The 10987-nt window shown below is 40.6% G+C and overlaps 1 protein-coding gene across 3 annotated transcripts in view; it reads right to left on the minus strand.

The window, feature by feature from the left end:
• scn1lab (sodium channel, voltage-gated, type I like, alpha b) overlaps positions 1–9345 on the minus strand; it is a 34661-nt gene extending 25316 nt beyond the window's left edge. For 2 of the 3 annotated variants that reach the window (XM_088441409.1, XM_088441425.1), the window contains exons 1-5: positions 8943–9345; positions 4575–4891; positions 3762–3880; positions 2546–2635; positions 1771–1899 (exon numbers count right to left, since the gene is read on the minus strand). In XM_088441409.1, the coding sequence (XP_088297535.1) occupies positions 1771–1899; positions 2546–2635; positions 3762–3880; positions 4575–4841 (605 nt within the window). In that variant the 5' untranslated portion in view covers positions 4842–4891; positions 8943–9345. Of the gene's footprint in view, positions 1–1770; positions 1900–2545; positions 2636–3761; positions 3881–4574; positions 4892–7641; positions 7657–8942 lie in introns of those variants that run through there. The other variant, XM_088441416.1, reaches the window with a different exon arrangement.
• Positions 9346–10987: the final 1642 nt, after the last annotated feature.

Raw genomic sequence — 10987 nt, forward strand, 5'->3', positions numbered from 1 at the left:
GGATTGTACAGTGAAAGTTCCAGCTGTCCAGGCTAGTCTGAACTCGCTAGGTGTTGGATCTATCCTAAGACTGCAATCAACGTATCCGCGGCGATGAATAAGTGTGATTTCTGACAAAGATGCTTCTCACCAAGGGATGGTGAGGAAAGCTGGAAAAGGTGTGGAATTGCATGGATTGATGTGTTGGAATTGAACATCCTTTGCTAACAAAGTTGAAGTGCGTGTCCTTGAATTTCAAACACTTTCTGTCTAAGTCAGCCTTAATAATCATTTGTGAGGATCAGATCAGGCGGTTTTCAGAACTTGATTGTGAGGATTAGTTTTATAGCAAAAAGAAAGACGATGGCACAACGTGTGATTCAATCTCGCCATTTGACTCAAGGCTGTGGACATCATTAAGAATGAAAATCAGCCTTTTATAACACATTTGAGAGAATTTCACCTTCTAGAGTCCTACTTTGCTACTTTGGGTCACTGTGCTACTACTATGGTACTACGATCTTTCAAAAAAGTTAGCTGTAAATCAGGTACATTTTTTGGGTACAACTAGGAACAGCATGTTCTCGCAGAATGTAACCATAAGTATGTTATTTGTGACATGATTTTCTTCAAAAATTGTTGAAATTCAATCCACGCATTTCAACTTCACAAACACAATGGTGAAACAAGTACTTGATATGGATTTACTTATGTTTCTTTATCCTCACTAGTTGTCAGTTTTTGATTCCTCTCCCTATTTGTACATGTAACATGTGAGGTTAGCGGCGCGGTGGGAGGCTGGTTAGGATGTCTGCCTCGCAGTATAGAGGTCGTGTGTGGAGTTTGCATGTTCTCCCTGTGTCTGCATGGGTTTTCTCCAGGTACTTTGATTTCCTCCCATTGTTCCAGAAACATGCAGGGTAGGTATATTGGACACTCAAAAATGACTTTACGTGTGCCCTGCGATTGGTTGGCAACCAGTTGAGGGTGCCTATACACTGGCCCAGAACAGTTACGATAGGCACCAGATGTCACGGTGGGGCATGTCGGTTTGAGGAGGTGCGGGATGCGGGAAAGGCGGAACCAATAAAATGCAGGACTGACTGGGGTAAGGCTCAAGTGAGGGTGATTTAATGATAACAAAGGCTGGGTTGAAAGAACCGAAAAATACAAAGTACAAACAAAAACGCTAAACTGAAGCTTACTGGGGGCAACAAGGAACGGGAGGCAGCAAGGGAAGGATGGGATCAGGGCAGCGCGAGGCAAGACGGCGAGGGAAAGATGTACAAAGACCCGACAAGGGATGAGGCAAAACACTGGGGCTTAAATACTAACAGAACTAATGAAGACGCAAGACACCTGGGAACAACAAGGGGCGGGGAAAATGACTGGAGGACACACATGGGCGACAGGTGAGGTAAATTTACAGTAATGACACGCGGGGGAAAACACAGAGAACCTATAACTTAAACTAAACAACCCAAAACCCACAACAAAACACAGACGGATCATGACACCAGGGGCCCCGCGACCCTCGTAAGAATAAGTCGAGAAAATGGATCGATGCATAGGTGAGACTTGAACACGCACACGTGAAAAAAAGAGGTTGGATTTAGATTTTTCTAGACAAGTGCACCTTATTATATAGGGTACATTTATTGAGGCAACGAATAAATGATGACATCTTGTGGAGCTTGGTTTCAATTAAGTACAATATATTGCCAATAATCCACCTCTTGTTTTTACACTCAGTGACTAGCAGTAAAAGTGTAAGAGCATCAAAATACTTACGCCATGAGGATTACACTAAAATCCAGCCAGTTCCAAGGGTCGCGCAGAAAAGTGAACTTCCCCATGCAAAAGCCTCTTGCCAGGATCTTTATGAGGGACTCAAATGTGTAAATTCCAGTGAATGTGTATCTGCCAATAAGAAATGACAAATTGCATATTAAAGACAGTAGCTACATAACTTTGCATTGTTTTGTGCACCAGGTGATAATTATATTGTTTGTGACCAATCATGCTCAAGTCACCTGCGGTGTTTGCCAAAATGACCAAAGGCAGAGCAATTTGGTAAGATGAGGGTTTTACTACTCTAGCAGAGTGTTTTTCAAAAAGTGAGCACTTATAAAGAAATCAATAGCTTGTAAATGTATTTTCATTTGTGGTAGTAGCACTTCACCAAGCTGCAGTCAATTACTGAAATGGATTTGTTACTTACTGCAACTCAACTTCCTGCTTTCGGCTGGGACATGAGCTGTAATCTTTACAAACAATGCTCATAAATAGATGCATGACAAATAATGCAAATTCAAGGAAAGCTGCATCTTTTGTCTCATCAACAACCTTTGACCCAATGGTTTCAGTCTTACAGCAAATAAATAAATAAGGAAATTGGATGCACCAGCCAATTGTTTTGGAAGGTCTAATGAGCTCATATGACGTTGTACATGCAATTAGAAAGAAAAGTACTGCTAAACTTGAATCCTACAGTACATTACCAAACAAGCCAATAAAGACACATTATCAATGACTCAAATGGAAAAAAAGACAAAAAGAGACTTACTCTACATTCTTGGCCCATTCTGGAGGGTTACTTAAGGTCATGAAAGCACAGTTGGTTAGGATGGTGAACATAATCAACATGCTGAACATCGTTGAAAGACAAGTCAAGGAACACAATGGAAAATTGATCTTCATATGTACTGAAAACTAAAATCAAACACAAAGAAACCCATCCAACCCTGACACATCACAATCCCAGTCCATCTAAACTATTCTTTAATTCAAACTCTCACTAAAGTATAACTTTATAAGGGCACTCAAAATTGCTTCCGTTGCAGGGCGCAGGCCTGGTTTCCCTCATGTTACTGTGAAAGCATATACAGCGGACCCCCAGGTTACAGCGTCCCAGGCTTGCATTTTTTTCATGTTACAAAGTGGAATACTAAGTATTTTCATCGCCTCTTTACAGCATTTTTACGCTTTATGATATCAACAACTGTCATGACCTGTTGGGGTGGCTTTGTTTATGTTGTTTTGCCTCCCTCATCAGGCATTTTTAGGTAATTGCTCTTAGTTTCTATTAGTCGGTGTCACCAAGATGCCGACGTGCGAAAGACTTGATCTCGTATGAGTGCTTACAATATCATATTTGTTGTGCAATTCAGTGCTTAATTCCAACTTTAATTGGTTAGCCATGGGTCCCAAGATTACTAGTGGTGTTAAAGGGAGGAGTAAGATGATTAATATGGAAACCAATCTGGAGATAATTAAGGAATACGAAGAAGGCTGGGCCAGGCTACCCTTGCTGGGGATTATGGCCGTAAGTAGCTCAAGTCAACGTCTCTCAAAGGTAAATAAAAAATATTTTTTCTTATTTTTGATGTTACTTAATTGTATCCAGGTACATTACATATAAGTGGCACTGTACTATTTTGGTGAGAAATTTTAATTTGTATATGCAATTTTTATGTTTTTACCTGGGGTTTTATATGCATTAGCTAATTACTATTGGTTTCTATTGCCCGCCATACAACAATTTCACCTTAAGATCCCAACCCCGGAAGAGATTTACTTCGTGTAGCGGGGGTCCACTGTACTGGAAATGTACATGTTAGTTTTTTCATCACTTCTATTTACATGCACAGTGAAGTGTAGTAAAGTCCAGATATGCCTGGTGCTCACGAAACGTTATTTTGGCATCCAGAACATCTGAATCTTGTTTTGTCTGAATAAATGCTCCAATCTGAATAGCCAATAGCACATTTTAAAAAGGATATGAGTGTACTAAAACTCTAATAGCTATCCTCCTAAGCGGGTTGAAGGGACTTAAGATGTACAAGGCAGGAGTGGCGTTGAAACGGAAGATTGCCTTCCCGCGATTCAATACTATGAAAGTCTGAAATGGAAACCAGAAATAGAGAAAACATTGAAAGATGATGTTATGTATATTCTCAAATCACTGGCAATGACATTTATCCTTGTCCGTTATGTTTTCAACAGGGATGGTCCAGGGACTGTCTGATCCTGCGCTACTATCAATTTTGAACTAACGTTACTTCCGTCAGTAGATCACGTCAGTGCCCCATTTTAGATAGGACATCAGCACACTTTGTTATCCATGGCTGCATTTTGTGAAAGCTACCTTTTTTGTACTGCTATTTAAAAAAAAACAGTCAGAACACTTTTTTCTTGGTGAAAGGAGTCTATGGCTGTCAGTGAATGAGTATTAATAAAAGTCCATTGTATGTGATAGTGAATGTGTTTAATCATGCTAAACAGTAGTCTGAAAGCCTGATTTCAGTCTCAAGTCCATAAAGCAAGAACGCACGAAATATCCAAATGTTCTTGTCAGCTATTCATTTGCTGGATGCTTGTGAGGTTTGGCTGGTAAAATATCCCACGATACTTTTTGTGCTGCTATCATGGCGACATGTCCAACTCACACAGTGAACAAACATGGCAGACATAGTATACACGCCGGGCCACCCTGTGCACTGTATCTCGCTTCACCAAATCTAAACTACTTCGCTCGCCCATCCCCTCAACAGAACCCGGCTGGTCGGACAATTTAGTGATTGATTCAGACAGACCTTCTGATTGCTGTAATAGCTGTCCAAATCCTCCAGAGGAGTGGACACCAAACCTGGAGGGATGTCACCATAGATGAAAGGAAGTGATTTTCCTGCCTCCAAGTCACTGTTGGGCTTGGGCCCATTTTCATCGTCGCAGTCGCTGCGGCGATCTGCCCGTGGTCTCCGGGCCTCCTCTTCAGCGATGCACCTTTCAATAGCGGCCAGAGACTCCGGGACAAAGGGGCGAAAGCTGTCGGGACCAGGCGGTACCAGCAACTGGGCCATTTTGTCATCCTGCTCTGTTAGGTCGAGAGTGGCTTAGTTGGATGAGGGAGCTGCAGCACAAAGGGGAATTAAGGGTTAATAATTGGGTTGTGCCATATGATACCGTGCATAATAATATGTTGGGTTTTTTGTTGTTGAACGCCAAGATGTACAGAATGCAAAGATGTTGGGATGAACTTTGGGACTGACTTTGAAATGTCTTTTTGTGTTTTAATACACTTAATGTCTTGAGATGTCAAGGTTTAATATATTATCGTCCTCTACATTTGAACCACAAAGACTGAGCAAATTATAAACCATAAAGCAAATATTCAACTAGAAGCATCTGCCTGTTAAGTGGCGCAAGGGATCTAAGCGTCATTAACATGCTTTTGTTTTTGCTTTCACACATAAAAACCTGTATAGGGTAAAAGCTTGACATCATTTGACAGCTCGAGATCCAATCAACCATATAAATATTGTTCAATACTTAACAGTCTTTTGAATTTCAAATGAAGGAAATGTGCACTGCCTCCCATGCCGCCAAGCGGGTCACATCACATCACACCTCAATGAATGGGCTTGATCAAGTAAGATGGCTCAAAATGTGCACAAACTCCTTAATAGAATTAGATAGCCATGAATAAAACAAAAACATCCTGACTTGATTTATTTATACAGGAAAAGTTCAACTTCACCCACATCGCAGATGTTGTAACGCTCTAGTGTTAGTGTCTTTTTTCCCCAAGTACCAATTTTGGGAAATAATTGTGCCATTTTTTTTTACCCCCCAAATTTTTGATATAGTACTGATACCGGGAGATTGTTCCACGATTCTCCCATAACACTCAAAAAACATACATCTGAGGTTGTAATCCTGGGCATGAAACTCGTATATTCTTGCTCGTGCAGTTCTTGAAACTGTGCATAATTTCCTCAATTCTTTAAGAATACGTTCACCCTCTAGAACAGTGGTTCAAAAATGGGGTAACGTGTACCCATGGGGGTACGTGAAGGCGCTTCAGGGGTGTACATGAAATTAAAAGGGATTTCTGCAGGTATAAGGAACTAATGCTTTTTGATGCTGTGACAGGAGCAATTGAGGTCAAATTAATTGGTATGGTGCATCATGACGCAAGTTCTTGCTAATTGTATTACAGTGAGTCATTTTCAAAATATTGTATTCCCCTGTTTTGTTATTTTCGTAAGGATGTGCATTGTCTTTAGTGATGCAATTTTCTGGCAGACAAGCCAGAAATAAAATACATCATGTTGCATTATCTATCGTCTGGAGCTGCTGAATAAAATCCACCTTGAGATATCACTACAAATGCAGTTCCAAACTTCAACAAATCACACATAGATACCACAGTACTAGTTTTTTTTTTTTTTTTTTTCCCTAATCCCCCCCATAAATAATTTCTGTTGGTTAGGGGGTACCAGTACTTGGATGAAAGGTTGTAAACAACTGCTATAGAATTCTAACAGCTTGAACAAAAACATGACAGTCACTTCTCCAGCATCCTTCCATACATCACCACAGGTAGGCCATTAGGGCAATGTACTTTCCCGTTATTTGTCCTCTTTAGTGCCTTGATAACTACTTACCCCTTACCCCTAATCACTGTTCCTATCTGCTCCATCGATTTCCTCTTTGTCTTCTCTCTGTTCATGAACTCCTCAAAGTACAGGTATATTCAGTACATTACTCATTCCAGTCAACATGTTTACGTCGGTATCCAGACAAACACTACAATATTTGCCTCTTTTTTTGGCCTTCCTGCCAAATTCATATTACCGGTAATCTTAACCTTCCTTACCATCAACAGTCATTTTACAGACCATACTATGCTATCTAGTATCGACATACACTCCCGCTTCCTTCATTATAATAAGCCTGTCTGCTCCGACTGCCGCTTTTGTAGGTTACCCTATGTTTCCGCATCTTCTGGAAGAAAATGTTCACAACAGCCATTTCCATCTTTTAACAACCTCTACCACCATCTGTCTCTGCACGCAAATGCCCAGTACTCTCTCTGCCTCGGATGTTCTGGATCACATCGTCTAGCTTGTTCCAGAATTCTCTCTCTCCTACCTCACCTTCTTCTAGACATGCGGACTCTCAGTTAACCCAGGCATTTTCTTCACAACGATATGTTTTATGCAGCGCTACTAGTCTCAATATAGTACAGTATTCTGATTAATACTATGTGTGTGGAATATGAATTAGGACTGAAAATGACATCAAAGCTGTTAAGAGCTCAGCTTGCAAATGTCCTATGGCTGAGTCAATACCTGAGCACTTGGCAACGCTGATTGTGAGTTTGGCAAAATTATAAGACGGTTAAAAAGAGGAGTCTGTGATTTTTTTTCCTATGTATTTTCAGATCACTATTTAAAAAGGTTGTAGCTTGATAATGGTTCACAACAAAGGTGTACAGTATTATGTAAATCAGGAGTCTCCAAATGTTTTCCCTTGAGAAAGACTTGAGCATGATGAGCTCAAACAGACTAGTACTAGAACAACCATCACTTTGAAAAAAACATGTCGCTTTAGTAAGTAATGAGATGCAACATTTTTTTTAATACACTCACATTACTATAGTTAAAGTTAGTGTAGGTTAATTACGTCTTTAAATGAAACAGTTGTAAACATTATACAAATAACTGCAGAGCACATTAGTTCATCTTTTTTTTTTTAAATAAAGCATGTTTATGACATGAAAAATCATTGGTATGTAGTTAAAAAACAATTACAATTACAACCAACCATTTACGGACCCAATCACGCCTAAGGACAATTAAATAAAATTGAACTAACCTTGAATGTTTTTGGAGTGTGGGAGGAAGCCAGACTGCCCGGAGAGAACCCACGCGGATCGAGCTGGAATTGAACTCAAGGTCCTTAACTGTGATGTGGATGTGCTAACCACTGCACCACCAGGCCGGGAAAATTAATATAAATGTACAGTATCAAAATATATTGATGCGCAGCATTTTACGATTAAAAACGTGTCTCATTGTGATACTAATATTCTAACTGTTTGCATTTTCAGATGACCAGTTCTAGAACGTTCCTAGGAAATTACAATGCCTAATCAAGTGAGGTACTTTGAGAAACCACTGCATGTGGTTTTACACAGCACTGTTGGGCATTATATAGTTGACACAAGCTTGTGCTTTATTGTCACCAACTAGTTCCCCATTCGTATACAGAATACCCTTTTCCTCCAAGCCAACTCATAATATCAATCGAAGCTTTGAAACCAATTAGTGAAAACTCAGTGGTCCAAATCCAGGCCTAGAAAACCACATGGTGTCGTTCTACGCCGTGAAATGACACCTATCCCTAAACCAACGAGCGATTTCACAAAGCATTAATGATTCAAAACAAGTCCTTGAATAAACAACAAAACCACTGCACGAACAATAAGAGCGGCACATGCGACAATTCTATATTTGAAGATGCGTTTGCGAGTGAACCCCTGAAAGGAGTCTGGGCGTGTCCACGCCAGCCGTGTGTCTATTTGCTCTCAGTTCGTCTCTAAAAAGGGAGCGGCCACTTGTCTGAAAATATACAAATAGCTTTTATTTTCTATGAACGACAATACAGACCATGCCTAGTTTGTTGGTTATTTCTATTTGTCTCGTCGTTTTATCTTGGCCTGACGTCATGGTGCCTGACAGGAGGCTAATATAGGATACCCGACGTTATTTTTCGTCCATTTTGTGTGCGGCAATGATTCAATAATATCCTAAATTCACACCTACCCAATTGGAGACAAAATGAATGAGTCACGGGCGCATGCATTGATTCGAGAACCGTGCCTTGAAAGTGAATTGCTTGTTTGACTTGTGGACTCATCACGCGCAGAATTGTCAAGCCCACAACAGGTTGAATTAAGATATCACACGTAGTTTCATGAAATGCGACTGATGGAAATCACTGAAGGACTACAGTTTTACATGACGTATGATCGTACTTTTGCATGGCTGGCGTTCAGAATTTCATATTTAACCTGTTCATTACGCCCAGCGATAATACATCACAACGTTCTCTTGCGCGTTATGCTTTATAATTTAAGGATGACACCCGTCGAGGAGAAGATGACAGATACTCACCATCATTATTACGACGTTCCGCAGGTGGCCCTTGAGGTCAAATCCCATCTCATATTTTGCTTTTTCTTAAAACCCAATTGATGGACAGGACAAATAGGACAGATGGTCAAACACATGTCGAAATTTTGTTCCGAATAAAGAGACCTATGGCTCGTCTCGTGTTAGAAGCACACGACAGCTGCGTGTCTTTGAAGCTTCTTTCAATCAATTTTTCTCGCTTCCTGTTGGTTCGGCTTCAGCACAATGGACGTGCAATGGTGGCATTAGAAGAACCCTTCCAGGACGTCAACAACCCACCCGCGAGGAGGACAAGGCCACCTGCTCTCATATGGAAGAAGAAAAATGCAACCCGCCGATCACTTAAGCTATATTTTCCCACGCGAATTGCTTCTTCAATACGACCTTGTTATTGTCATCAGTTCAAGGAGTATTCTGCTGTATATAACAGGAGAGCGTTGAAAAAAAAAACTGAAAAAGTCTCCTCCTTTGCCTTAGGAAATATTGCCACCTGTTGGTTAGCGCTTCATATTGCGTCATGGGGATGATGTGGAAATGTAACCCGCAATATGCCCACTATTTAGAGCAGACATTTCATGCATCTGGAGGGGAGAACTGTAAATTAAAAAGTGCAGGTTTTGAGAAATTACAGTAAGCCAAAGAGCACAGACTGTGAAATATTAGTTTGTTGTTAAAAATCAGTTGGAGTTTCTTCTGAAAGTCATTAGAAAGTCTTTCGGAAGGTTGCTGTATAAGAGTGTTCTGACTCGGCACAATTTGTCCCTGAAGTGAAAATTCAAAGAAAAAGTGGACACCAACAATCTGCCAAGTTCTCCTTTTTAATGCTTGATTGATGGCTTTTGTCACCTCATTTTATTTTAAAAGGACATTAGCCGTAACAAGTGATGTTACCCCGGGAACAGGCTTTGCTTTTGTTGTGTGAATTGTATTTGCACAACGTTTTATACCTTTTTCTTTAGGTTTAAATGTTTAAGGTACTGGTGCTCTTGCGTTAATGTTCCAGATCATTTTACACCTATTATTTATTGATTCACTACTGCTTTTTTAGCAATTAAAATGCAAAGTTTCTAGTTTTAGAAAGCATTGACATTTTAATTTCAGCGCCTTTGATGTACTTTGACCTTTTTTTTCAGATTCAGACTAACCTGTAACCTGTATAAACCCTGTAAAAAGCTAAATTAAGTCTTAATTTATATTGCTTTTTCAGTTGTCAATAATAAAAAGGATACAATTTAAAGTATGCACATCAATACATCCATACATTCTCTTGAGCCACTTATCATCACAAGGGTCACAAGCTTGGTGGTGCTTATCCCAGCTGACTTCAGGCAGTAGGCGGAGGACACCCTGAACTGGTTGCCAGCCAATCACAGGGCATACAGAAACTAACAACCATTCACACTTGAGGAAAATTTAGTTTAATGTCCAATGCACCTGGAGTGTGGGAGGCAGCACCCAGAGAGAACCCACATGGGCTCGGGGAGAACATGCAAACGCCACACAGGAAGGTCGGAGCGAGGTGAATTTGAACCAAGGGCCCTGAACTGTGAGGTAGACGTGCTAATTACGGCACCACCGGATCGGTGGATCCACCGGTCTGCATATACAGTACAGTATCATTTCTAAAGATAATGATGATATTGTTTACTGCTTAGTGACTGCAGCAAGTGAGGGGGGAACGTTTTCTTTTTCTTGGGTGCGGTCCAGACATACAACCATGGTCTTGATGTAATTGAGAGAACACTGTGAAATCTTGCAAGTTTTTTTTAAACAAAACTATGTCATGCCTGCCCACAGAAATCATAGCCACCTTTTCCCATGGAATTCAGGGCTTTGCGTGAGCTCAACAAACTCATGGTTTTTGCCAATCTATCCAGCAAGTGTGTATGTGTGTGTGCACGTGTATGCGTGTGTGTGTGTGTGGTGGAGGTGTGGGGGAGGGGGGGGGGTAGAAATGCACTTGAACATATCAGTTACATAACAATGCATTGACATAAACGTAACATTTGAGACCCGGAGCATTAATT

Source organism: Hippichthys cyanospilos, chromosome 2 (assembly GCF_059441005.1).
Source record: "Hippichthys cyanospilos isolate Australia breed blue-spotted pipefish chromosome 2, RoL_Hcya_1.0, whole genome shotgun sequence".
In the NCBI taxonomy this organism is placed as follows: domain Eukaryota; kingdom Metazoa; phylum Chordata; class Actinopteri; order Syngnathiformes; family Syngnathidae; genus Hippichthys; species Hippichthys cyanospilos.